This window comes from Lemur catta, chromosome 1, assembly GCF_020740605.2.
Source record: "Lemur catta isolate mLemCat1 chromosome 1, mLemCat1.pri, whole genome shotgun sequence".
NCBI lineage: Eukaryota > Metazoa > Chordata > Mammalia > Primates > Lemuridae > Lemur > Lemur catta.
In genome coordinates, this window is record NC_059128.1 from 76,612,394 (window position 1) to 76,639,956 (window position 27,563).

Genomic DNA, 27,563 nt, shown 5'->3' on the forward strand with positions numbered 1-27,563 from the left:
TCTGGCCTGCACTTCGAATTTATTCTGCTTGGGCATAAAAATAATTAGTGTGAATGTTTTGTTTGGTTGGACCAGTATTCTCTTCCACACAGGCGCTGGCTCCCCCGAAGCCATAGATGCAGGGAGAGCTTTAGGTGGGTTGTGGCTCCCTGGGCAGTGAGACCAGCTGCGGAGGTGGCCCAGGCCTGGGAGCACTGGGAAACTGCAGCCTAGGGAGGGCTGTGGCTGCATCCAGCTGCGGATTGGGTTAAACCCCAGCCCTTGGAGGGACAGAGTGTGGCCCTCATGGTCCTGGGGACTCTGAGGCAGACATGGGTCTCTGAAGGCCTCCCTCTGCCCCTAACTCCAGGGCCCAGTGCATCAGGGGGCCTCAAGGCCTGCAGCATGCGCTGTGGTCACACAGACGTAACAAGTGATCAAGTCTTTCCCCTTGGACATCATGTAGGACAGAGAACAGGGCGAGAAAAAGTGGAAAAGGTTTAATTGGCTGCCCTGGACACCTGCCTCAGGGGAAGAGAAAGTCAGAAACAGGTTGCAGAAGGCTCCCGCTCATCCGGTAAGATGAGGTCTCAAGGTTGGGGACAAGCTGGCCTTCATGTGTGGAACTGGAAATACCCGGGGATTGGTCCCCCACTGAGAATCCAAAGGGGCATTGCCTGTTTATCTCCTTACCCCAGGAATAATAGGAGCGATCATCAGTTCTGTGCTTCTTCACGGTCAGCCGCTGAGCCTCGACCTCTTGCCCATGCTTGCTTCACTGTGCTCACTTGGCAATACCCAATCCATGACTTTCGATCCGCGACCACGGGCCTCAGTGGGTCCTTGTGCTGCCCAGCAGGCCTGGTGCAGACCCTCTCCCGTGCTCTTAAATGACTCAGTCATGCTTTCTCTTCTGCCCACAAACCTCCAAAACCTCCTCCAAACTGGTGACCACTCTCAGCTGATGACCTTGATTCCTATTCACTGAGAAATAGAAGCAATTAGGAAAGGCCTTTGTCCAGCGCCCAGCCTCGGCCACCTGTACCCAGCTGTGTGCCTGGCCTTCCCTCCCGGAACTGTGGGTGAATCATCCATCTCCTGCCCATTCCCTGGTCCGCTAAGTCCCATCCTGTGTCCCCTACTAAAGGACGTGGGTTCAGAAATCTCTCTCTCTCCTGATGCGTCAGCTCTTCTTCTCCTGCTGGTGCATAGCCATCAGTGACTAGCATGCAGTAGCTCTTCATTCTCAAAACAAAACTTTCTTGCTCCCCGCATATCCCACCCTTTAAGCTAGTTCCCCATTTCTTTACAGCTTAGCTCCTCGAAAGATGTATCTATATCGTCACCAATTCCTCTCCTCCCATTCTCTCTTGAGCCAATCTGGTTTCTCCCCTCCCACCCCACCAACTGCTCTTGCCAAGGCCCCCAGTGAGCCCACATTGCTAACTCAGTGGTCAGTTCTCAGCCCTCCCCTTACCCGACTGCTTGGCAGCATGAGATCCAGCCGAGGCCGCTCTCCTTGGGACGCTTTCTCCCCTGCTTCCTGCGCCCACACTAACCTGGTGTTTCTCCTGCCTCACTGGCCGCCCCTTCTCAGTCACCTTTGCTGCTTCCTCCTCATCTTCCTGACCTCCCAAGGTTGGAGTGCCCCATGATGCAGTTCTTAGACTCCTTTTCCTCTCTGTCTATACTCACGCCCTTAATGATCTCCCCCAGTCTCCCGGCTTTAAATACCACGTGTACCCTGGTGAGTCCCGTATTTCTATCTCTAGCCCAGACCTGCTCAATTCTGGATTCATACAGCTGTGTCACGTTGCAGAGCTCTTCCTCCTGGGGACACGACCTCTCTTTCAATCAAGGGACTTTAGGTCCAGAAACTGGAATGTATATATGAAATATCATATTCATATATAAATTATATACAACAATATGTTAAATATATATATAACATCTAGGGCAATTATACCTTCTTTTCTCAGTACTGTCTGCTCATCTATTCTTGTTTATTTTTCTATCAGGTCTTTGGTCCTTCTTTCTTGAATTTTAAGAGTTATTTAGTGGGATGATTAGCCCTTTTCCCATGAAATAGATTGCAAAAACTTCTCCAAGTTTGTTACTTGTCTTTTGACTTTGCTGATGGCATTTTTACCATGTTGACGGCACCTAAAATTTTAATTTATCAATTTATTGATATTAATATTGAAATTTTAAATTTATCGATCTTTCCACATGTTACATCTGTATTTTGAATCATAGTTAGAAAGCCCATCCCAATTCTCGTGTTTATTTGCAATATCTGTATGGCTTCATTTTGTACATCTAGATCTGTGATCCACTTGGAGTTTTGTTGTCTTTTGTTTGTTTGATAGACTTTATTTTTTAGAGCAGTTTTAGGTTCACATCAAAATTCCTGTTGAGTTCCTGGGAGTTCCTGTTGCTCCACTTCTTCACCAGCATGAGGTACAGAGATTTCCCATCACCCCCATCCCCACACATGCACAGCCTCCCCCAGGATCAACATCCCCCACCGGAGTGCTGCATTAGTTACCATCAATGAACTTACGTCGACATGTCATTCTCACCCAGATCCCACAGTCCACGTTAGGGTTCACTCTTGATGTTGGACCTTCTGTGGATTTGGCCAAATATAGAATGACATGTGTCCACCGTTACAGTATCATGTAGAGTAGTTTCACTGCCCCAAAAATCCTCTGTGCTCTGCCCGTTCATCCCTTCCTTCCCCTTCACCCTCAGCAGCCAGTGATCTTTTTAGTGTCTCCATAGCTTTGCCTTTCCCAGACTGGCATATCGTTGCAATTATACTACATGTACTCTGTTCAGACTGGCTTCTCTCACTGAGTAGTACACATTTAAATTTCCTCTGTCTTTTCATGGCTTGATAGCTTATTTGTTTTTAGCTCTGAATAACATTCTGTTGTCTGGATGCACCACAGTTTATTTATCCCTTCTGCTGAAGGACATCTTGGTTTCTTCCAAGGTCTGGCAATTATGAATAAAGCTGCCATGAACATCCATGTGCAGTTTTTATAACTCTTTTGGGTAAATACCCAAAAACTAAACATAAGAGTATGTTTAATTTTGTAGGAATCCTCCAGACTGCCACCCAAAGTGGCTGTGCCATCATGCCTTCCCACCAGCAATGAACAAGGGTTCCTGTTCCTCCACTTCTTCCCCAGCATTTGGTGTTGTCAATGTTCAGGATTCTAATCATTCTGATAGGCATGTAGTGGTGTCTCGTTTTTTTAATTTGCATTGCCCCAATGCCATGATGTGGAGCATTTTTTCAAATGCTTACTTGCCATCTGTATTTCTTCTTTTTCAATTTTTTAGAGACACGGTCTCACTCTGCCGTCCAGGCTAGAGTGCAGTAGTGTCATCATAACTCACTGCAGCCTCGAACTCCTGGGCTCAAGCAATCTTCCAGTCTCAGTCTCCCAAGTAGCTGGGACCACAGGTGCACACCACCATGCCTGGCTAATTTTTCTATTTTTTGTACAGACAGGATCTCATCATGTTGTCCAGGCTGGTCTTGAACTCCTGGCCTCAAGCAATCCTCCCACCTTAGCCTCCCAAAATGCTGGGAATACAGGCAAGAGCCACTGTGCCTGGCCTGTATTTCTTCTTGGTGAGGTGTCTGTTAAGGTCTTTGGCCCATATTTTAACTGGGTTGTTTGGTTTTTTATTGTTGAATTTTAAGAATACTTTGTATATTTTGCATAACAGTCCTTTATCAGATACGTCTTTTGCAAGTATTTTCTTCCAGTCTGACATAGAAACAAGTATCCATCGACAGATGAATGGATTAAAAAAATGTGGAATGTTCACATAATGGAATATTATTCAGCCTTAAAATGAAAGGAAATTCTGCCATTTGCAACAATATGAATGAACCTGGAGGACATTATGCTAAGTAAAATAAGCCAGTCACAGAAGGACAAATACTGCATGATTCCACTTATATGAGATATTTATAATAGTCAGACTCATAGAAGCAGAGACTACAATAGTGGTGTCCAAGGTCTGGGTGTGGAGGAAATGGAGAATTGGTGTTCAATAGGCATAAAGTTTCAGTTTTGTTAGATTAATAAGTTCTGGAGAGCTGCTGTAGAACATAGTATTATAGCTAACAATACAGTATTGTGCACTTCAGAATTTTTTTAGAGGGTAGCTCTCCTGTTAAGTGTTACTACAAAAACAAAACAAAACTAAAATAAAATATCAAAAGGACACTGGGAATCTTTGGTAAGTGTTGATTGTGGTGATGGCATCGCAGGTGTTTGCCCATGTCCAAACTCATCAATCACTGCACATTAAATATGTGCAGTTTTTTGTATATCAATTATACATCAATAAAGCAATTTTTCAACAAAGAAGAGAACCAAGCATAAATGGTCTAAGCTTCTGCCTTAAGAAACTAGACAAAGAGCAAAGCAAACTCAAAGTAGAAGGAAATAATAAATAACAAAATTCATTTAAATAAAAAATGGGCAAATACAAAAGATCAAAAGCAAAATTTAGTTCTTTTTGAGTATTAATAAAACTGAGAAATCTCTTCACTAAACTGATCAAGCAGAGAGAAAATATTAATACAAGTGAACAATATCAGGAATGAAAGGTGACATCACTCTACATCCTAAAATGAGGGACTTGACCTAGGTAGCCTCTTGAAGTCCCTCCCAGCTCCAACTCAACCTTCTCCCTGGCTCCCTGCATCTCTGTTCCCACTCATGCTGAGCCCTCCAGGAAGGACCCCCCAGTGGCCTCTCCACCAGCTCTGCCAGGGCCACTCACTGGGATTGAAATAAAGGGAGCCAGGACAGGAGGCTCCAGTACGACTGCGACTTAGGTCCTCTGCAAGAAGAGCAGCCTGAGCAGATTGCTGACCCTCCCTGGTCGGTAAACTAGGACCAGCTGGTAGTAAGGAGGTCTGGGGTTGGGGTATCAGAGAAAAGGGGCAGAACTGCAGACAGACCCGAAAGCTCTCCACTTCCGTGCATCAGACCACCCAGCAAGCAGGTTCCAGAATAGTCCTGGATGCCCAGCCTGCCCCCTAGCTGCTCTCTTGCCCACCCACCCCACTCCTACAGCCTTGGGCTCCTCTAGCCCATAGTAGGGCACTTACACCTGCTAATGGATGAAGTCTTTGGTGACAGCTAGAAACATTAGGACTTGAGGCTGACACAGGCTGTGGTGGCAAGTCCCTGGCCATAAGAGCCCTCAATGAAAGGGGATCTCTGGCCCTGGAGCCCCAAACTGCCTCTCCTTCCCAATTCCCTAGGGTCAGCTGGTCCCCACAGGAAGACTTTTCTGAGAGCTCCAGTCAAGAGCTGCTTGTGTAGACCCAGCTCAGGGCCAGAATCCTGGGGTCAAGGCTCCAGGAGCCAGATTCAGTCTGGGAAGTCCAGGATAGTGACTCTCCCTGGTCACATGTAGACAGACCCCTTCTGCCGCCAGGATATGGGACACCAGGGGAGACTTGAGAAGGCAGCCTGCCAGCAGCAGTGCTTGCTCAGAGGAAGGCACAGATCAGGAGTGGGTAACAAAGGAGGCTCTAGGCCTGGGTCAACAGGCCTTCTACTGAGTGGGAAACCCTGCAGGTGCATCTGGGGAGCCTCTTGCCAGTGTGAGGGCAGGGAAGGGGGTTTGTGCAAAGGATGCAGGCTCACAGCTGTTGGTCATAGCAGGCAATCCAAGAATGTTATGGCTGAGGATGGCCAGGTGGTTCCTTAGGCCTGTACTTCCCAACTCTTTTCCTGTTACAGCAGTCCTAGAAAGTGACGACATTGGCGTGGCATGCCAGGGTACACAGACAAGTCTGCAGGTAGCTGGAAGAGAATGGCCAAGAGGGTTCCTGTCTTAGTCTGTTTGGGGTGTTATAACAGAATGCCACAGGCTGGGCAATTTAGAACAGAAATTTATTTCTCACAATTCTGGAGGCTTGGAAGTTCAAGATCAAGGCACTGGCAGGTTGTATGATGATGGCTGCTGTCTGCTTCCCAGATGGCACCCTGTTGCTTTATACTCTGCAGGGGAGGAACCCTGTGTCCTCACATGGCAGAAGGGAGGAAAGGGGCGAACTAAGCCCTTTTAAAAGATCACTAATCCCACTCATAAGGGCTTGACCCTCATGACCTAATCACTTCCCAAAGGCCCAATCTCTTAATATTGTTGAATTGGGAATTAAGTTTCAACATGAATTTTGGAGGGGATACCACCATTCAAAACCTAGCAGCTCCTGACAGCCCAGGCCCTTCCAGCCACCTTGAGGGCGGGGGAGCTTTGTCTCCCATTCAGGAATATCCTAGTACGGCAGCCAGTGGCTGGGAAGCCCTGCTCTAGGCCACAGGCCCCGCCTGCGCTGGCTCCAGCTGCACTCCAAGCCCAGCTCTTGACAAAGATGCCTGCCTGCTCCCTGGGTGGTGGCAGTAACAATCACACTGGGATGGGACCTTGAATCTTCCAACCTCAGCAAAGCAGGGATCTATGGAGACATTTGGGACTCCACCCCCTGGGTGGCTCCTACACTGAGAGCTTTTTCCTCATCTCTTTATGCCAGTCAGCACAACCCTGCCACAGCTCACAAAAGAAAAGAAAGCACAGGCGTGTACACATGAGGACACACAAAAGTGGAACACCTCCTCCCAGGCTAGGAGGTGACAGAGGGAGATGAGGCAGATCCATGGGACAGACAAGGAGTGAGTCCTACGAAACATCTCAGAAGGTCAGGTCCTCCCCCGGCCTAGGGGAGTGTTGAGACCAGAGGCCTGGTTACCCTGGCAGCACAACCTCCCCTCCCCAAGTGTGGCAGCCACAAGCCCAGTTCTGAGCCGAGCTGCTCAGCAGAATGCACCTGGCAGGGAGGGGGCAGTGATGAGGACTGTGTCATTTAGGACCAGCCAAGAGGCTACTCCTTCTTGGCAGCTTAGAGCAATCAGCACCCTGTGCAAAATAATAACCACAACGTACTGAAAATTCCCAGTGTGCCAGCCACTGCGCTCAGCACGTTCCACACCTTAGTTCCTTTCACCCTCCCAGCAACCTGTGAGCAGGCCTCCGAGAGCCTTTGAGAGGCCTGGCAGCTCTCAGCTTAAGAGGCTCCTTATTCTCGTATGTGTTCACCCTCAGATCAACTGGTACAGTGGAAGAGTGGATGTCAGTCCAGATTGATGGTGCAACTTGGGGATTAATAAAACACATAAGTAATTAAACAACTCAAATATTGGTAGAATAAAATTTGTAAAACAATACCTAAAATGTCTTAATTATTTTAGATGTATTATATAATAATTTAACCTAAATTATTTCTTTAAAAACTTCAGAAAATTTACTGTGTCATTGAAAATAGTTAATTTAAAAAAAAATGTTGACAGGGATCTTGTTCTGTCCTCTGTGTTGTTCATCTTGAAACCAGGACTTCTCCTTTGTAATATTCTACTTACTCCCTGTCTTAGTCCATTTGTGTTGCTATAAAGGAATACCTGAGGCCAGGTAGTTTATGAAGAAAAGAGGTTTACTTGGCTCACATTCTGTGGGCTGTCTGTACGAGAAGCGTGGCACCAGCACCTGCTTCTGCTTCAGGTGAGGGCTCAGGCTGCTTCCGCTCCTGGCAGAAGGCAGAGGGGAGCTGGCATGTGCAGAGATCACATGGTGACAGAGGAAGCGGAGGGAGGGAGTGCCAGGCTCTTTTTAACCAGCAGCTCTGGTGGGAACTAACAGAGTGAGAACCCACCCCCATCCGGGAAGGGCATTAGTCCATTCATGGGGGATCCACCTCCCGCGACACAAACACCTCCCACTAGGCTCCACCTCCAACATTGGGGATCAGATTTCAACATGAGATTTGGAGGGGAAAAACATCCAAAGGGTAGCACCCCCTACACACCAAACTCATCATATTAATAATGGAAAAGATATAAACATAGGTTAATAGATTCATAACCCATGATTCAAAACAAAAAAGGGAACTTTTCATAAGTCAGAAACTCAGAGGCAGCCCTAAACGGAGGAGGTCAACAAGCAGCCTCAGCGGGACGCATGGCTGCCACTCTATCAGGTGCCCTCCACGCCACAGCTGCCACCTATTCAGTACCCAGAGACTGCAGGGTCACTTCAAGGCTGTGACAGTCCCACACTGACATAGCTTCAGCCTCCTCCCTGGGTCCCACACTGCCACCTGCAGGCCACCATTGCCACTGCATGGCCAGCGACTGGTGGCCAGGAGCCATCACAGCCCAGGGCATGCACAGAACTCTTTCACAGCCGAGATTACAACCACCAATCGCCAAATACATAAAGAAGGCAGAGTCCATGAAAGAGAGGCAACAAAAAACCTACCCCAAGGAAACCATTCATGAAACAATAATAAAAATGCCTTAAAATACATATATTAACATCATCAGATTTAAAAGAGCGAAACCTATCTGTGCAATGAAAACAGGTAGTTTTGGAAAAGATCCTATTAGAGAACTTAAAATGGAAAATGTGATAGTAACGTTAAACCAAAAAACCCCAAAAGACAAATCAAGGAGCAGACTGGACACAGGTGAAGATTGTATTCATGAACTGGATAATTATGCCAAGAAAAACTCCACAATGCAGCACAATGAAAAGCTGGAATGTGTAAAGAGAAAGTTTAGGTCTACAGAGGATTGGTTCAGCTATTCCTATATCTGTTTAATGCAGATTCCAGAAAGAGAGAATAAAGAGCAGTTTTGATAAAATTGGCAAATAATTTCTTAGAGCTTCAAAAAGACATGAATCTAGAAATTGAAAAAGCTCGCTGATATTTAAGTTATACTTTAGAAAAATCATAATTAAACTTTTGAAAATCAAAGTCCTAAAAATTAGGGAAAGACAAATTACCTACAATGGAATGAGAATCTACTGCCATCACACTGCCCATCAGCAACACCAGATGCACGAAGGCACTAATACCTGAGTAAATGTAAGTTTGAACCAAGAATTCCATACTCATCCAGGCTGTGATTCATAAGTCACAGGGCAAGAAAAGACAACTCCAGACTTACAAGACTCAGACTTTGCCATTCACAGTCCCTCATTAAAAGCAAATAAATCAATAAAATGTTGAAAGTGCAAATAAAAGTTTCTATGTTGAAGTTTTTAATACGCTGGAAATAAAGTTCCAGGTGGCTGGGCTGGGTGGGGGGCAGTGTGCAGGGCAAGAGCGTAGGGAACTGGGAGTGCACTGAGATGTTTTTCTCATTGGGGAGAGAAAATAGAGACTGACTTCTTAAATGGGTTGTTTTAAAAATACATGTGTAAGTATTAAGAGCTTAATGAAAGCTAAAAACTGGAAATAACCCAAATTCCTATCAGTAGGGGAATGAATAAACAGATTGTGGTATATCCACATAATTCCTACCCAGTAATAAGAAGGAATGAACACAACATGGATGAATCCCAAAGGTGTTCTGTTGAGTGAGAGAAGCCAGACACACAAGAGTATATTCTACATAATTCCATCATGTGAGACTCTGGAAAAGACAAATCTAGCCTGTAGCGACAGAAAGCAGACCGGTGGTCACCTGGGACCAGGGCTGGGGAAATGGACTGGGATGGAACACAAGGTAACTTTCTAGGGTGATGGAAATGTTCCATATCTTGATTGTGGTGGTATTTACAGGTATATGTAAAGTTGTCAAAATTCACTGAACTCTACACTTATACACTTAGAGAACGCTTAGAATGGATGCATGCTATCACATGTAAATTGTATGTCAATGAAATTGTCAAGAGGAACCACCAGAATACTAGAAGCAGAATGCATAGCCTTCGACGCAGCAGACGGGGAGAGCGGAAGAGCCTTGAATCAGAAAGCAGGAAAGGGGAGAGGGGAGAGAAAAGGCACAGTTCAGCATAAAACAAGTGTGTCTCAAGACTCAGGACTTCCTTGGAAACTTCTCCAGAGGACGATTTGTTTGAAACCAAAGGATGGCAAGGTCAGTGGGGAGGGAAGGGACGGGAGGGACCACAGCTTTTACCTGGTACTCAAGAAGGAACTGGAAATCTACATGCCTTCAGGGGCCTTGAGGTACCCCCAGAAAATCCCGCAGTGTTTGGGAAGCCCAGGAGAGCGTGGGGGGAGGAGGAAGGCAGAGGCACTGGAGGGCCAGAGGGAGGCAGGACGAGAGGAGGCTTTGGTGGTACCAACTTGAATCAGCTGAAACACAGGCCAAGGACCACATGGGCCTCACTGCAGAAGCCTCAGTTTCCACGGTCCAGAGGGGCCGAGTGGGGGATATGGACAAGGAACATGCCCTGCCTGGACACTTTCAAAAGGTCCAAATGGGTCAAGAGCCACTGGAGTAGCGTGTTGCTCACCTTTTCATGGTTGGCAGGTGATAAGCCATCTCATAGAACGTGGGTTCCCATTCATTTATTTGTCAAATATTTACCGAGCACCTAGGCACTCTAGGCACTGGGGATACAGCAGTGAACAACAACAAAAAGACAAAAATCCCTGCTCTTGGGGCCTGACACCCCCAGGGCCAGAGTCAGCCTGGGGGGCACTGAAGACTGACTGCAGATTCTAAGCTGTGAATTCTGTGAAGTTCTAAGAATTCTGTGAACTCTGAGTTCCAAGTTCTAAGAACTCTGTGCCGTTCCAAGTTGTGAACTCTACGAAGGTTCAAATAAGTTACTGATGATGGCAGGCACAGCAGTGGTGACAACAATGTCCACAGCAGGAGCTCAGGGGCCAGCCTAGGGCTGCTCCCCGCAGTAGACCTCTCGCTGCTGAGCCAAGAGGCAAAGGTGGTGGACTGCAACGGCAGCAGTGACAAAGAGGCAGGAGAGAACCAAGCCGCCCCAGCCCATGCCACCAAAGCACTGGCTGTCCAGCCCTCACAGCTTGCGTCAGCTGGAGGGCCAGGGTCCCAGGCCAGGCTCCCGCCACCTTCCTCCCAGCTGGGAACACGAACTAGGGTCTTCTCAGAATCAGGACTGGTGAGGCCTCCCAGCATACATGTCCCTGATGGAAAGAGGAACTGTGACTTTGGTCTCAGACAGCATATTTGTATGTGAGAAGGAGGAGCAGGCCACGCAGCCAGATAGGGCACTCTGGGCTCAGGGGCAGAAGCTGCCGGAGCTCAGGCGTGTGAGGCAGCCAGGCCACTGCAGGGCCCAGCGGCTGCACACCGGGCGGTGGGGTGAGGACGCTGCAGGGGCGAAGGCCAGATGGAGAGGGCCTGGTCAGAGCAGATCTCCTCGCACAAATCTTAAACCTGCCCACACGGGGAGGCTCTAGATATCTGGAGGGTCCCAGGCGGGTCAGGGGAAATACAAAAAGGTAGAGGAAAACAGAGACTCTCTCAGATCATGGGCTGCATCTGTGAAAGGGGCGGGAACCCAGGCAGGGCTACCTGGACCCACCCTCAGCCCCGCCCCGCCCGGCTGCCCTCCCTGGGAGCTGCCACACCCCACCCGCAGGTGCACATCCACTCTGTGCCTCTAGGCACACCCATTTAGCTCCCGGGGACGGTGAAGCTAATTTGCATGAGGGGGCAGCTGTACATGTGACCAGAGGTTGTGGCCCAGATTTAAAGAGCGAGCACAGGTCATCCGCAGTGGGTAGCTCACAGGGAGACGAGCACCCCCACCAGCCGGAGCCCAGCCAGAAGGCCTCAGCCCACAGGCTCTGGGAGGCTGGGCAGAGAAGGGGGAGCTGCGAGGAGGGACAAGGGAGGCCAGAAGGCGAGGGAGGGGCAGAGGCAGGACGATGGAGTCAGCGGCAAACTGGCAACCCACCCACAGGGCCTCTCGGCATTCCCGGTAGCAGCCCCCAGGAGCTCGGGTGGGGTCCCCGTGTCAGGAGGGCGGTGGCACCTCAGCCTGCAGCCCCTGCTCTGGAGAGGGTCGAGGAGCTGGGCCCTGAGGTCTGTGTTTGGGGTGGGCCCTGCGGCTAGACTGCTGCCTGATTCTGCCCACACCACCGCACCGTGCGCACTGCTCTCTTCTGCCCACCTCCCCAGGAGCCCCATTTTCCCCCAGAAACGCAGCTGGAATTCTACAAGCACTTTCCACGGCCTGGGGCCCTGGAGGCAGGTCCTAGACAGAGGGGAAGCAGAGCCCCATAAAGTGCCCCCACTCCTCCTCCACCGCCCTGGCCAGAGCCCAGCTCTCTCCTCTCTGTCACAGTCCTCCCCTGCTGGGGTCAGCCCCCAGCCCTCTCCCCAGCCTGCCGCCGGTCCAGAGCCAGCTGGAGGGCGCGCCTCACAGTCTCCACGTTGTTCAGAACGTTGTAGCGACTCAGGGCCACCAGCCGATCAAAGTCCCGGGGCTCATAGGTGAAGTTCATCATGCCGTAGGGGGTCTCTGGCCCGTTGACAACAAAGTCCCCAAAGGCCCTCTCGTCAGCTGTTTGCCGCTCCACACCTGTGGGTGGGGAAGCAGAGGAGGGGCCAGGCTGGGGCACTCTGTGGAACTGGCCGGCACAGCCCAGAAGCCTTGTTGCCCCAGGACATCTGGCTGGCTCCGTGTGGGCCTTGTTTGACGCACATCTCAGCTCTCAGCCCCTCAGGAGGAGAAGGCCCAGTGTGAATGCTGAGGTCCAGGAAGCAGCGGGCCTGCTTTGGCACACTGTCCTGGGCTGCAGGGGATCCACTGCGAGAACAGCATCCCGTCACCACCCCAGGGCTTTGCAGGTCAGACCAGGCCCAGGGCTTCCCCTTACCTGGGGCCAGGTGTGTTCGAAAGGTGCGGTTGACAAGGGGGAAGTGCAGCACAATGGGCGAGCGGGGGTCATTGGCCTTGGCAAACAGATAGCACTCGCGGGGCTCCTCCAAGTCCCCAGGGCCCACCTCTATCTGAGGGAAGGGGATTCCCCGGTCCTGGCAGTACTCCTCTGTCTTCTGTAAGACCTGGGCGGAGAGGCAAGCGTCTGACCCTGCCTGCCCCCACCTGGCCCTGCCCCCACCTGGACACACACAGACCCGGGCTTCAAGGCCAGCGCTGCCTCTGACCAGCTGAGTAACTTCAGGCAGGTGATATCACCTTTCTGAGTCAGATTCTTCATGTGTCAAATAAAAATGGGGATAACTACCCAGTGGGGCTGTTGTGAAGATTAGCAATAATCAGTAATCAATCTAGTGCTCACTGTAACTACCATGGCCTTCCCTGGTTCAACCCCTCTCCGCTCTGTTAGGGGCTGATTCCTTTTTCACGAGGTCGACACTCAGTGCTACAGAAGGTCAGTGTCAGATGAGGGAGGCTTCATCAGTCCACTCCCACGCTCCCACAGGACCCAGGAGGACAGGGAGGAGGACAAGGAGGAAGGGCTGCTCCAGCAACACAACCAGAACCACAGCTGACGGCAGCACCTGTCCACTGGCCTACAGAGCTTGAGGAAGTTGCTGCTGGAGTCTCTCTGAGGGGACCCTGATGGCTCTGTTGTTACCATAGCAACAGAAGGACAGCAGACCCAGGCCCAGCCTGGAACAGGGAATTCTATCATGGAGGGGCAGGATGTAGAACAAGGGCTCTCTTGTGGACGAGGTTAGAAGACTCCTGAGGACGCTCTGTGGCCTCCTCTTCCTATCTCACTCTCCCGTAATCTCTGCAATTCTGCCCCCTGCAGCCATGAAGGCGCCTCGGCCACACGCACAGTAGAACCCAGGCTGTCCGTGAAGGGCGATCCCCACATGCCCAGCCAGGCCCCTCCGCAGCGCCCTCTCCTCCTCCTCCTCCCTCCCTTCCCCTCTTCAGCCCCCCACCCTGCCTCCCTACCTCACCTCAAAAGGGGCATCCAGGGAGTAGTCAAAGGACAGAATGAGGTCCACTGCTCTCTGGGGCACCAGAGCCAGTGGGAACGGAGAGTTGATGGCGAAGCCTCCGTCCACCAGGTACAGGCAGTCCCGCATGGGGGTGAGCTGGTTGGGGAAGGCGTCCGGGTGTGTGTCTGCGAGGTGCGTGTGTGCGCACAGGGACAAATGCACTTGCTCTTGCCAGCTGCCTCCTTCTCTTCGTATCTTCATTCGCGTTCTCTCTGGAGAGTTCTCTCTCCCTCCCTCCCTGACAGCCTTGGGGTCTCCCACCCCAGCCCCTCAGCCCTGCCTTCCACCTTCCAGCACAGTAATCACAGACCTCCCACCTCAGCCCCCGGGCAGCAGGAGACCACAGCTCAGTGTCCTATACCAAAGCCAGCGCTGGCCCCAGAAAGCCCAGCCACAGGCAGGAAGGGGGACCTCACCCACCTCCACCCAGGGCAGAACCCACCTTTCCAGGCCACGAACTCCCTGCCAGCCACGTAGTCCTTGTGCAGGCAGAGGCCCTGGGTGAAGTTAAAGTTCTGGGCAGAAGTGAAGCGGGAGGTGAATATGTCCAGCACGGCCTGTGAGAAGGGGCCCTGGGGGGTGAAGAGCCTCGTATGTAGTCGAGTGGGGTCATGCAGCCGGAGCTCCTGGAAATCATCTAGACAGGTGTGGGGACAGAATATAGTAAGCAGTGGTGTCCTCCTTTGTCCAGTGACCTCCCAGCTCAGGCCCCTCCCCCACCCGTGAGCCCTCCCCACACCCCCTTCCTCCCCGACATACCTCCCAGCCTCTGACCACTGCTTCACAGAATCCCTTTTACATGACTTTTTTTGTATTCTCATATTTTGAAAGTTGCCTATGACATTGCATTTATTAATAATTTATCTCTTACCCTTTTGAAAATAATGTATACAGCTTCCAATCAGAATTCCATTTATTAAATGCTAACTAAGCAGCTACTATGTGCCCAGCACTGTGCTAGGATGAGGATGCAAAGGTGAATAGGGCCTGGGCCTGGCCCCCCAGGCTCGTGGCTTACTTGTGGGGGAGTGTCACATAAAGAGACAAATCGTAACAATGCCCCAAGGGATGGACAACAATGAGGATGTGCACGTGGTCCCAGGGGACGTGGTGGTAAGAACCTCAATCAGCCTGGAGGGATGGAGTCAAAAAGAGAAGCTCTCAGACAAAAAAACATCTGAGCTGACGCATAAAAGGAGAGCACAGGTTACCCTTGGGGGACAGGTGGGAAAGGTGTTCTGTGCAGCAGGGCTCTCGTGGGTCATTTAAGGACCAGGCAGAAGGGGAGCCACTGAAGGGTGTGACAGAGTGGCAACCACACACCCCGTGCTCCTGGGCTGAGAGGAGCTAATTGGAGCCCAAGCAGAGAACTCGGAGGTGTGCTCTCATCACACCTCTGGGCATCCAGAGACCCTGAGCTGGAAGTCATTTCCTCAGGACTTCCCTGAATCCAGTGGGACAGACAAGTCCCTTCGCTGTCCCCTCTCTCATTCTTCATGCCTCTGCCAGGGCCCTACTGCTGGAGAGCGGCAGGGGAGAGGGCAGGGTCGCTACCCTCACCTGTGACGTCTACACTGCGTCTGTACCCCTCCAGGAAGCCGAGGCTGGAGCCCGCAGTCTTCAGGAAGATCTCATCCAGGCTGGCTGCGAAGGCGCTGCCCCATACTCCTAGGGAGACAGACAGGACCCACCCACGTCAGGGCCTGGCCGGCGTACCTGTCCCCAGCCCTCCAACTGAGACTCACCCTGCAGGTAGCAAATCCGGGGCTCAGGCCGCAGCTGCAGCAGTCGTCCCATGAAGAACTCCGAGCCGAAGAGCTCAGTGGGAACATAAGCCCCGTACTTGGGAAAGCCGACCTCGTAGGGGGTGAACTCACACCACTCTGGGGGCCCGAATGAAGGGAAAGTCGCCAGGGGTCTCCCACCAGGGCCCTTGTGCCCATGCTGGAACCAGCCTTGCCAAGAACAGGCGGCGGCAACCCCACTGCTCTCCAAGGCCCCTGTGTGTGGCGCCTCCCACTTGTACCCTGCTAGCCCTGGTCTCCCGCAGCCTCCCACTGCCACCTCCACTAGCTCCTTCCCTCGTCCCCACACCCAGGCACCTGCAAAGTCTTCCCCACTGATGTTGGTGCGGACGTTGACGGCAGCATAGATGGGGTATGGGTTCTGACCCTGGCTGACCGCCTCCTGCTGGTCAGACAGCTTGGCGGGGTTTTCCTGGGCAGGAAAGAAGGGAGGTAGCGTGGTCTCATCCCCGTGGTCCGAGACCAGCACCTAGTGGGGTGTGGCTTGCCCCCAAGAGAGACCTTGGGTCGGCAAGGCCAGCGCTGTGCAGACAAGCCATGCCCCGTTGTCACACAACAGGTCTTCCCCCCTCTGGGCCCAGGGAGTGTCGCATAAGAGGGAGGTGCATGAGATTGTAAGGGCCAGTTTGAGGCATACAATGGCCTTAACAAAATACTTATGATTATATAACTAATTGCTACAAGTCTGTAACTAAAACCAAGACTATAGTAGTGTAATACTATAGATAAAATTAATTTTATAACCTTATTTTTGGCATTTGGTTTTCGACTATGTTGCTTGAAAGGTTTTAAGGAGTTAATGAGTACCTGTCCACTCCCATTCCCACCTGGCCCAAAATGTTCAACTGGCTGCTAGCTTTTACAGCTCTAAACCTCTCCTCAGCCATAAGGGTCCAAGAACTTGTTCTGTAAAATTTGGATTCAGTCAAAAGGCTGTGTTCAAGGATCCAGAAGGCCACATGTGGCCCCAAGGCCGCAGGTTCCCAGCCCTGGTAGATGGGCCTGGGGCGAACAGCCCTCCACCCCATCAGTGACGAGACAGAATGAAGTCTGGCCATTGCTACTGACTCTGGCGTATCTCGGCCAAATAGGGGCATTGTGAACTAAAAGTAAGACCCTACGTCCTCTGCTAGCTGAATGGACCCGTCTCCGCCAAGGGGAGCCCAGAAACACCCTAAAACTGAGTTCCCAGCCATGATGGGATGGGAGAGGCGTACAGCACAATTACAAATGCATTATTTCCCTTCATAAATATTCATGACTCCTCCTATAGCTTGTTTAATATGTATATTTGACTGCCCTGCTCCATCAAGTCTCCTTTTGTCTGTCTTTGAAGCATGTGTGCCTGGCTTCTAGCCAGGGCTCTGCTTTCCAGCATGTTGGAATGGCTGCCAGGCTACTACCCTTTATAAGAAATAAAGCTCTGGTTTTTCCAAAGTATAAGCCTTGTTAATCTTTTTAGTTAACAGGAGCCAGAAAGGTGACATGATGTCAGCCCACCCTCGTGTCTCACCCTTTCCCCCCAGGAGAGCCCAGACCTCAGGAAAAGTGTTAGCACAGACCTTAGCCCGAGGGATAAGGCAGAAACAGCTGGGGTGGGCAAGGATGGAAGGAGTAGAGAGGAGACACGTATTTACTTCTTGCTCTTCTCTTACCTCCTGATACAGGAAATACTCCACGAGGAGGCCCCAGAAGTCGACGAGGGACACACTGTGGCCATTGCGCTCCCGGACCCCCAGTTCCTGAGTGTAGTATTGTAGCTGCTCTGTGGACATTGCCCCCAGCTTACTGCTGCAGACCCGAGCCTGGGCATGCTCAATGGGGCCCTGCAAGGCCACCTGGGACCAGGCCGGGTCCTTGTAGAGTGTGGAGATGCACCTGGGAATGGAGGGTGTGCCTTGAGTTAGGGACAGGGAGCACGGCAGGCAGGGGAGGGATGTAGGAGTCTGTGAGTGACCCCCCACCTCCTGTTGCCCTGTACCCTGACTCAGAAGGGCCCTGGGGACTCAGCCTCTTCCTGCCCTCCCACCCCCCCTGGAGGCAGGATCCTAGCCCTTCTTGAGGGACTCCATCAGATCACATGTCATGCTGCTGCCCCTTCAGGGCTCTCCTTTACTCTGCGCCCTGCCCCATCTCACTTACCAGGTGGACCCAGACACCCCGCTCAGGTAGGTCACAGCGTCCAGGAGGCCGAGCTCCTGCAGCCCTGCCAGGCTGCCGTACAGGGAAGACATGGCTCGGGTTCCGCCCCCGGAGCCCAACACAGCCACCACAGGCACCTGCACAGTAAAAATGCTAACTACCACCACTGTCGTTTCTACACTATTGCTTATACACAGCAGGCTTTCTCCTAAGAGCCTTGCCTGTGTTATCTCATTGGATCCTCACAGCAACCCAGTGAAATCCCCATTTTCCAGATGAGGAAACCGAGGCACAGAAAGGTTAAATGATGTGCCCAAGACCATACAGTGTAATGAGCTATCAAGCCCAAGCAGTATGGCTCCAGAGATGTCTCTTAACCATTGTAATAGCAGGAAGGTATGTACCTGGAAGATATATTTGATTCACCCAAAATAGCTAAAGCAGGTTTCTCAACCTTGGCACTACTGATGTTTTGGACCAGATAATTCTTTGTTGTGGTGCTGTCCTGTGGGTGGTAGGATGTTTAATAGCAACCCTGGCTTTTGCCCAGTAGCTGCCAGTTGCATCCCTCTACATCTTCCCCACCCCATAGTGACAGTAACACATTTCTAGACATTGCCAAGTGTCCCTGGGGAGGGGGGAATGAAATTGCCCCCAGCTGAGAGCCACTGAGCCAAAGTGACAAAGACCAGCAAGCAGCCGGGGCCTGCCCCCAGACACCAGAGGTGTGCAAACGCCAAGGTCCTCTTCAGGATCAGAGGTGCCCAGGGGGACCAGATTCGAAGCTTTTGGGCTGCTCAGCATTTCCACAAAGGTTTGGCTCATTCTACCCCAGACTTTCGCTTTCTTTCCCTAACCACTTTTCTCCTCCTGTCTTGAGAAAATGCTCCCTGGCCCCTGCTCACCAAGGGCACTGTTGATTCTGAGTGCCGGATGAGACAAAGCAGATCTCCAGCACAGAGTGGGCATGCTACTGGCTGAACAGACCATCCAAGCTTGCTCGGCTTGTCAGCGCTGGGCAGGGGCTCCGTCTCCTGGGTACACCCGCAGCCAGGGGGAAGCCACCAGCCTGATCACCACAGGTCTCTCTCTCAGCACTCCTCTCCCCTGCCTCCCAGCCACAGGCTGACTTCTCCATGCCCAAATCCCATGGACCTTCCACCTCCAAATCCCTCTGACCACTGTTACGGACTCAGTTGTGCCTCCCCACCCCCCAATTCATATGCTGAAGCCCTTTCCCCAAAGTGGCTATTTGTAGATAGGGCCTATAAGGGGGTAATAAAGGTGAAATGAGGGCATAAGGGTGGGGCCCTAATCCAATAGGACTGGTGTCCTTACAAGAGGAAGAGACAGCTGGCTCTCTCTCCACGCATGCACAGAGGAAAGGCCATGTGAGGACACAGAAGGCTCCATCAAGAAGAGAAGAGAAGGCCGGGCACAGTGGCTCACGCCTGTAATCCTAGCACCCTGGGAGGCTGAGGTAGGAGGATCGCTTGAGGTCAGGAGTTCAAGACCAGCCTGAGCAGGAGCGAGACCCCATCTCTGCTAAAAATAGAAAAATGAGCCAGGCTTGGTGGTGTGCACCTGTAGTCCCAGCTACTGGGGAGGCTGAGGTAGGAAGGTCACTGGAGCCCAGGTGTTTGAGGTTGCTGTGAGCTAGGCTGATGTCACAGCACTCTAGCCTGGGCAATAGAGCAAGATTCTGTCTCCAGGAAAAAAAAAAAGAAAAGAAGAGAGGCCCCATCAGAAATCAACCCTGATGGAGAGAACCTTGATTTTGGACTTCCAGCCTCTAGAACTACAAGAAAGTAAATGTTTAAGCCACCCAGTCTGTGGTATTCTGTGACGACAGCCTGAGCAGACTAAGACGACTTCCACCCTTGGCCAGGGCTGCTCAGCCCTCCTTCCCCACGAGGTCCTGACTCTCCTGATTGCACTCATCAGCTTAGGCCAACAGGCCAGCTCCCTGCTTCCTACACTCTCATGCTTCCACCAGGCTTCCTGTCACCTCTTGGCCACACTAGTCCTTTCAAGGGAAGAGTGACCCTGAAGACCAGATGGAGCTCCTCCTCCATTCCATACCTGGCCGATGTCCAGAGCCTCACTTAATCCAAGCACCTGCTGCAGGGCCTTGGACACGATCTGCTTCCTCTTGTCCAGAAACTCCTGTTCCCCGTCACTGAGGTCAAAGCCAAGGTGCAGGTCCAGGTCCCCAGAGCTGCCTCAAGTGGAGCAGGGGTGGGGTGCTGGGCGACTATCCGGTGGAGGAGAGCCTAGGCCCAGCCCGTGTTTCACAGGAGCAGGCCCACACTCTGAGGAAACCCTCAGAAACACCCCAAGGGACCTCCTACCAGCACCAGGACTGGGGAGGGGAAGGCGCCACCCCCACAGCCTGAGCCTTGTGGGAGGAGAGCAGAGCATACTGGGGTAGTTCCCCACACTTGCAGCCCGGCCCCAAGAGGTCTTCTGCCTGAAGTTCCGCCTCACCTCATTTCCACCTTCACACTCAGAGCCACCTCCTGGCCCTGAAAGAGATGGCAAGCCCATCCCTGAGCACACTGAGCGGGGTGCAGGGAAATGGCCTCCCCTCTGCAGCCCCATTGCTCGGGTAACGCTGGCCCAGTGTGGACGTCATGGCTGAACTCCGCGCTGGCCTTATCTGCTGTCTCTCAGGCCCTTCCCCCAGCCCCTCTTGGTGGTCAAGAGCACCCTCCAGCACCCAGGCAGGGCCTTACCTCCCCCAGGGCCACGGAGCACTGCTCCTCCTGGCCTACGGGCAGAGAGGAGAGCGGGATGCCCCCCTTGCCCAGCTTGCTGCTCCGAGTCTCCGGCTCCGCATTCGGGCCACCCTGGGAGGAGAAAACACTCAAGGAGCTCTCCGGCATGGAAGAACAACGTGCCTCCAGGGTGGCTTTGGAACGCTCCTCTGGCTGAGCAGATTCTATGACCTGCCCTTTGCCTGTGGTTCACTCACCTGCAGAGCCGTGAGCTTCTCCCCCAGCTCCACGTCTAGCCTGGAGCTCAGCACCGGGTTCACGTGGAAGGTAAAGGTGGGCGGGAGGCCTGGCTCCACAGGAGGCTGCAGGGGCAAGAGCTGTGGCTTCTCATAGGCCCCGGGCACTGCCAGCTGGAGCTGCCTAGAGCCTGAGAACAGGAGGCCCAGGTGAGGGCCCAGGTGAGGGTGAGTGTGGGTCCGTGCACGTGCGGCTCATGATGGCAACACCCAAGCAGCAACAACTCTGCTCTTCTCTGCCCCTGGGAAATGCCAATTCTTATCCCCCTGCTCACTCTCAGCCACTCTGATCATGGGAAAAGCATCATGAAGGACTCCTGGGGTCATATAACCTGTCCTGGTCAGAACTGGGACCCCGGAGGAGGGTGGGAAATACACAGATGCCTAGGGAAGGGGGAAAGGCAGGAACAGGGAGGAAGAGGGCCCCTGCCCATAGCCCACGGGGCTGGTGGTTTTGAGATTATTATATTAACTATATAATGCATAATTATATAAATTTATATATTCATTATTATATTAATTACCAGTTTTCAACTGGTGGTTTCCCTCATCTCCTACCTCCATTTAGGCTCTGTGCTCATTGCCTTGGAGGAGGTTTGTGGCCAGAGAGAAAACAGAAATTGGCTGCAAGTCGTTCTGGCCTTTGTTTCCAAAAGCGTAAGACCCTGGGAGAAGGGAAGGGGCTCACAGAGGAGGGCGAAGGGGGAATGGGATTCGTGGGTACAGAGAGGACGTCCATCCTGGGGAAGACAGAGGGCCAGCTGGGCCAGAGGATGAGGCCAGGCCAGGAGGGTGAAGGGTGGGCCCGTGGGCCAAGGAGTGTCCTGCCCTGCTTCCCAGCAGCTTTCTGGGGAGGAGGCCAGTCCCCAGAGAGAAATGGCTACACATGACAGCCAGGCAGAGGGGACCACAGGCAGCCTCACAAGAGTCCCTGCCCCCAAATACGACATGGAAGCAACAGAAACCCTAAGGGTGCGAGGATGGCAGATTCCAGAGGAGCAGAGGTCCAGATGGGGTCCCACCCCCCACAGCAGCTCCTTGCTCTAGATGAGACCCAGGGCTTTGTCATAACCCTGAGGCAGGAGGGACTTAGGGAAAATCAGGAAAGTGACATTTCATTCACACCAAGGTTTGTGGACTGAGATGGAAATGTGCCATTTGTAAGAAGAAACGACAGAATCTTTGGTTAAGAGAATGGGCCCCGGAGTGTTACAGACCTGGGTTTGATCCTGGCTCTACTACTTATTGGCTGTGTGACCTTAAGCAAGGTTCTTCTTTGAGCCTTGGTCTTGTGAATTAAAAGAGAATGATGATTGCACTACCTTACAGGGTTGTTAATGAGGGTTACAAGATAATCTGTATGTAAAATCCTTAGCACAGTGCCTGACTCAGAGTAAATGCTCGATATCACCTGGGCGGGACTCAGACTGTCAGCACTGGGAGGGACCTTAGCTGTCACACAGCCTCCACTGCAATCCCACATCTGGACCCCCCTCCCCCCCATGGGGGGCTGCCCTCTGCGGCACTCTGCATTGATGGCCCCATTTCTTCATGTCCCCATTGTTCTCTCTCTTTGTCCTGTGACCCCTCCCACTAAAGAGGCTGACTATATTCCCAGCCTTCCAACTTGGAGTTCAACCACGGGACCTGTTTTGGCCAAGAACAGGTTAGTTAGTGGCCATGATGTGACCAAAGGCTTGACAAGCACTTGCTCAATTGGGCTTGTTCTCTGCACCTCTGCTGGTGCCTTGAGAACATGCCCAGGCTAGTCTGCTGGTCCCAGCAGGAGGATGAGAGACACACACAGCAGAGCCAGGCCACTCCTGCCAAGCCTGGCCTCGATGGGCCATGCCCCAGCTGACCACCAGATCTGTGAGCTAAGTAAACATTTCTTAAATGCCATCAAGATTTTGTGGGATTTGTTGTAGAGCAATAGTTGTACTGATACAACCTCTATGCTTGAGTACTTCCAGGGACAGGAGATTCACTACCTCTGGGGGCAATCCATTCCATCCTTGGTCAGCTTCGAGCAGTGAAAAATTTAGGAACCTCCTGCCCTAGACCTACCTCCTTGACATCAGCAGCCCAAGTCCAGGAGAGAAGGCAAGACCCAAGGCCACCGACCAGACTCACCATACTCTCGACGCAGGGTTGTCCCATCTCCCCAGAGGGTGCCCTGGACTTTCAGACAGGGGTGAGCCTGCAGAAAACAGAGGCCTGTGGGAGCCAGACAGACCACAGGGCCCTTCACAAGGCCCCAGCCACCACCAAGGGAGGGAGGAGTATCTGGGGCAGGTCCAGAAAACAGCCACCCCGGGGCCTTATGGGTAGGGGTCTTCTGTAGCAGGGCCCAGGTCATACCAGCCCCCAGGACGCAGGGAAGTGGGCCCTGGTAGGGAAAGGGGAGGAGGTGAGGGGCCCTGCAGCCAGGACCCCAGGTGAGTAACGTGCCGTGCACAGATAGGAAGGCTGGTCCTGGCTGTCCACCCAGGCACCAGGCAGCTTCTTGTCCATCTCTGGAGATGCCTCCCTAGCACATCTCCCCTCTGAGGAGGGGTTGAGGGTCCTTCAGGGGCACATGGACATGACAGGCTCAGTCATGGACTCCTCGCAGCCCCCTGGCCAGGGACAGCCCCGAGCTTGCCTTCCCTACTCACCACCAGGACCCCATTGGTGATGACTTCAGACGCAGGCACCTGGCTGCAAAGGATGAGGGGCTCATGGGACATCTGACCCCCTTGGGGTGGCTGTTGCAATAATAATGTGACCAAAGCAGCTGGAAGAGCCTGGGGAGCGTGGTGGGGGTGGGGATGGGTGGACCTGTCGTCCAACATGCAAACGGAGGTCCGACGACCAGGCCATCCCCTCTCAGGCCAGGCCCGCAAGGCCACAGCGGGACGTGGTAACTGGCAGCTGGGAGCTCCCAGGACTCACATCTCTGAGTCTCAGAGTAGATGGGAGGGCACAGGCTCTGCCTGGACTCACCTCTGCTCCAGAAGGAATTCCACCTGCAGCTCCTGTGAATCCTGCGTGGAGGGAGCAGGGAGCACTGATTTTTAAAAGGCTCAGAAAGCTTCTAGGACTGTCCCGGCTCCCCCATCCCTGCTCAGCTCCAGGGACTGGAAGGGCATACTGTCATTGTGGCTTGTCAAGGACACAGGAGGGGCAGTGGCACCTCTACACAGAGCCTCATTCACTCCAAAATGTGTGCTGGTTGCTGTTCTAGACACCAAGGGGTCAGTGGTGGCTGAGGCAGACAACATGCTGCCCTCAAGGAGCTCACACTTTGGTTTCACACGAGGATGAAATACCGGCGGGAAACCCTGACAGGGTCCGAGCTGCGGGGTGGAGGCCTGTCCTGTACTTCCCAGAGCCCCTCGTGGCGGCCGCGTGCCAGGCTCTCTGCCAGCACTGGCGGGCTCACCGGGTGGTCAAGCGGGAAGGTGTGTCTGTGGGGTTGGCCACACGTGAGGCTCCTCAGGTCAAACAGGAGCAGGGAGAGCAGGTCGCTGCGCAGGACATCCTTGTCATAGAGGGTGAGCTCCAGCACGTTCTGGGAACAGGGCAGGCAGGAGGGCGGGGCTGAGGCAGGACAAGAGGGCAGAACGGGAGAAGCTCCCCTCCCTCCCCGGCCCCTGCCCTGCTGGCCTCACCTTCACAGCGCCATGGACCTGGTAGTGGAAGGTCTCGTTCCACTCGGGGTCACTGCAGTTGGCCACTGTTCTTGTCTGAGCAGGGCTGGGGGACGCCGTGGGCAGCCACAGCTGCACGTAGCAGTCGGCTTTGGACACTGCAGGTATGATGGGCGTGGGGGGAGGGGGGTTCAGTCTCAAGCTCTTATTGCTGGAAAGGTTTCCTGGAGGAGGCTGGGGCGGACCGGAGGGAACAGAGCGGGGAGAAGAGGCTGCCCACGTGGCGTGGTGGGGTGAGGAGTTGGGGAGAGTTTTGGTGTCTGCGATTCCATTTTAATCAGTTACACCTCCCGTTCAACTGAACAGAAATCCTGCAGCGGCCAGTTGGAAAGATCACGTGGCCGCACAGACTAGTGAGTAATTCACGGATATTGCCTGCCTTGTGCAATAAAATTCCCCCCTGTGTGAGCGTTGGCATGGAAAGCTCCCAGAGAGCAGGTGTTCACCTGCAGCGACAGCCGGCCTCACACCTCAGCCGGGGAGGCACTTCCTAGACTCAGGGAGGAGTCCGGGGTCTGCACAGCTCCTGCCTGCCTGCCCCTCACGGCGCTGCCTCCTGCACAGGGCCAGCGCCAGCCCCCACACACGCTCACTCTCAGGCACACACTTATATACACTAACACACACACCACACACACTCACGCTCCCTTCAGGCCAGCCCCAGCTGAGCTCTGAGGAGGCCCCAGGGAAAGGAAGTGGAGGAGTGGAGATGGGGTCACTCACACAGGTCTGTGTGCCGGATATTTCTGGCCCTCAGCACCTTCACCTGGAGGTCATAGTATGGGTGGGTTTCCCGCTGAAACAACAGAACTCCAGGACTCAGTTCCACGGAGCCAGCGTGGGGCCTGGTCCCCTCCCTCCAGTGGCTCCCAGCTCAGAGTTTCCTGTCATGGAGCAGCAGCCTGGCACAGGGTCACTGATGTCGCTGTGTAGGGACCAGGGAGACCTTACCAGGGCTCAGGTGTCGCGAGTTCAGCACCTTGGTGATGTGCCTGGACCCCGGAATCCCTCAGGCCTGGGTTCAAATCTAAGGTCCCGCAGGGACTAGCTGAACTGTGGTGATCATGTACCACAAACTTGCAGCCTCCCTCAGGCCACTGGGCCCCCATTGTAGCTTGGGAGCGGCAGTGAAAGCTGGAGTGTTTGAGGAGATTAAATATTAAAAGAGAAAGCTGTGACCCACCCCACCCACTAGCTCCCTGACAAAGCCTAGAAGACCGCCCAGGAGGCAGTGGGCAGGTGAGCAGAAGCCAAGAGTCACCCGGCCTGTACTGGTCTGATAAGTCGCTGAGGAGATCGCAGCCAGGCTCAGGAGAGATAACATCAGGGTGCAACTTCCTAGGAGTGAAACTATTCCTCACAATCCCAACAGGCTCCTTATTCCTTCTCCCTACAGTGGGTTCTACAGTCAAACTAGAGCATTCTTGGCAAAAACCACCCAACCAGACAAGTGGCACACGACCTTGCCCTCCATTTCCTAATTGGAGGGGATTATTTTCAAGAGCCAAGGTCTTGGCCAACCTCTCTAAGTTCTTCCAGGTCATCTGCAAGACATAGGTCCTGCCCCAAATCCAACCCCAGTGCTCGGGCTGGCCTTGGTCCTCACAGAGGACTGCAGCTCCCAGGACTCCTCCAGCCCACTTTCCCAGGTAAGATCAGGTACATTACCCGCTGCCACTGAGGACCCCTCTTCTCTCTCTTCCACAACAGCACTGCCCCCAGGAGAGGCAGCCCCTTGCCGGCCAGCCACCTTGGCCAGAGTGCCCAGAGCATGGCCAGGCAGCCAGGCCCAGCAAGGAGCCCTGCCTGCTTCCTAGAGCCGCCCTGCTCTCTGGCTACACGCGCTGCTAGCTCAGGTCTGACAGGTAGCACTGGGGTGGGGAGGGTGGAGCTGCCTGCTCTCCTGATGACTCAGCGCTGGGTGGCCCGTTGGGGCTGGAGGTGGGGTTTGACATGCTCTAGGAAGTGGCTGGGGCCTAATTTTCTCAGGCAGGAGGCAGTTCAGTCCCTCTCCAAGACTCTTGGAGTCTCTGGTTAGCACCCTGGTTCCCAAGCCCACCCCCTGGTTATCATTGGGCTGCTTGTGAAAAATAGAGGGCTGAACCTCATCCTCCCCAGTCTGAGTGCATGTGGGCAAAACCCAAGTGTTCACATTTCCAACAAGCCCTCTGACACAGCCGGCCCTGGGAACGTTAGCTGGGCAGCACTGTCCCGGGGACTAGTCTCCTCCAGCTGTCAAAAAGGCCTAACCCAACCACTCTTCAAGTCCCACCTTCCCCACGGCTCTTAAGTAGAAGGCAGCGTGGGAATCTTTGGTTTATTTAGTGTTCCATCTGGACTCAAAAATGGTTCGTTAGGTTTATCCCAGGTGGGAACCCGAAAGTATGTATAGGACATAATGTGGTTAATGCAAAACTTAGGCTTGTAAAACAATAGCCGTAGGAGTCTGGGGAGTCCCTGGACTTTGTAGATCTGACAGACAGGCTATGGCCAGCAGTCCTGCCCCCTCCCTCCCTGATAGAGACGAGTTTATCTCTTCCTAACAGATCTGACAGACAGCAGCAGCCAGCATTCCTTCCTCCTCCCTCCTTGATGGAGTCCAAGGCTGTCCCTCCCTAGCTCTCCTGATAAGGACCATGCCAGAGCAGAAGGATGGATGCGATTGGGGCAAAGGGGTCGTAGGAGTTGTTCTGCCCACCATCCTCTGCTGCACGTAGCAGGAAACAATTCTTCACCTGCCAGTTTGGCTCAGAAACAAAGAACTGAACAGGGCAGGTGGAAGGGGGTCAGCTATCCCTGTTTACAAAAACCCTCATTAAACCCCCTTCTGTGCTGACTCTCTTTTCAGACTCAGCCCACCCACACCCGGGTGAATAAACGAGCCACGTTGCTCTCACATAGCCTGTGTGTGAAATGTGTCCTTTGGGTCATTCGTTCACCCTTTCAGTTCTCATCTCTCTTGGCCTCCCTCGTTTACTCCCCTAACACTGACAGCCTGCCGCGTGCCAGACCTGTACCAGCCCGAGAACGCAGTGAGGAGGGCCCGTCCACCTCCTGAAGAATTCACAGCCTCATGACTCCCTGCGGCTTCTGCCCACGCCTCTCCCTGGGTCGTGTACAG

At 53.1% G+C, this 27,563-nt stretch overlaps 1 protein-coding gene and 2 long non-coding RNA genes across 4 annotated transcripts; 1 reads left to right on the forward strand and 2 right to left on the reverse strand.

The window, feature by feature from the left end:
* Nucleotides 1–468: 468 nt before the first annotated feature.
* On the reverse strand, nucleotides 469–3,314 carry LOC123630125. The gene is made up of 3 exons (XR_006732596.1): nucleotides 1,946–3,314; nucleotides 1,759–1,856; nucleotides 469–963 (listed from the first exon to the last, which is right to left on the reverse strand). It is a non-coding gene; the product is annotated as an uncharacterized LOC123630125 (long non-coding RNA).
* Nucleotides 3,315–5,896: 2,582 nt separating this feature from the next.
* Nucleotides 5,897–26,309, reverse strand: PLA2G4F (phospholipase A2 group IVF). Of its 2 annotated transcripts, XM_045539405.1 has the most exons (20): nucleotides 26,111–26,309; nucleotides 25,166–25,238; nucleotides 24,404–24,540; nucleotides 24,175–24,303; nucleotides 23,736–23,776; nucleotides 23,408–23,450; nucleotides 22,884–22,950; nucleotides 20,712–20,881; nucleotides 20,473–20,586; nucleotides 20,225–20,262; nucleotides 19,820–19,955; nucleotides 17,738–17,874; nucleotides 17,251–17,473; nucleotides 15,893–16,007; nucleotides 15,536–15,673; nucleotides 15,351–15,458; nucleotides 14,233–14,427; nucleotides 13,749–13,915; nucleotides 12,692–12,878; nucleotides 5,897–12,393 (listed from the first exon to the last, which is right to left on the reverse strand). In XM_045539405.1, the coding sequence occupies exons 1-20, from the start codon at nucleotides 26,213–26,215 to the stop codon at nucleotides 12,173–12,175; spliced, it is 2,544 nt and encodes an 847-aa protein (XP_045395361.1). In that variant the 5' UTR covers nucleotides 26,216–26,309; the 3' UTR covers nucleotides 5,897–12,172. The 2 variants fall into 2 exon arrangements, with proteins under 2 accessions (XP_045395361.1, XP_045395352.1); XM_045539396.1 differs by lacking the exons at nucleotides 23,408–23,450; nucleotides 23,736–23,776; nucleotides 24,175–24,303; ... (1 more) ...; nucleotides 25,166–25,238; nucleotides 26,111–26,309 and having other exon boundaries at nucleotides 19,820–19,916; nucleotides 22,884–23,197.
* Nucleotides 26,097–27,342, forward strand: LOC123630144. The gene is made up of 2 exons (XR_006732602.1): nucleotides 26,097–26,298; nucleotides 26,989–27,342. It is a non-coding gene; the product is annotated as an uncharacterized LOC123630144 (long non-coding RNA).
* The last annotated feature ends 221 nt before the right edge of the window (nucleotides 27,343–27,563 follow it).

Bases quoted from the DNA above. Each gene is read 5' to 3' on its own strand.
- PLA2G4F (XM_045539405.1), bottom strand. From the start codon at position 26,215: ATGCTCTGGGCACTCTGGCCAAGGTGGCTGGCCGGCAAGGGGCTGCCT. The intron at 23,451-23,735 runs GTGAGTCCAGGC...CATCCTTTGCAG, and splicing joins GAATTCCTTCTGGAGCAGAG to CCAGGTGCCTGCGTCTGAAG. The intron at 15,674-15,892 runs GTGCCTGGGTGT...TCGGGCCCCCAG, and splicing joins CAGTGGGGAAGACTTTGCAG to AGTGGTGTGAGTTCACCCCC.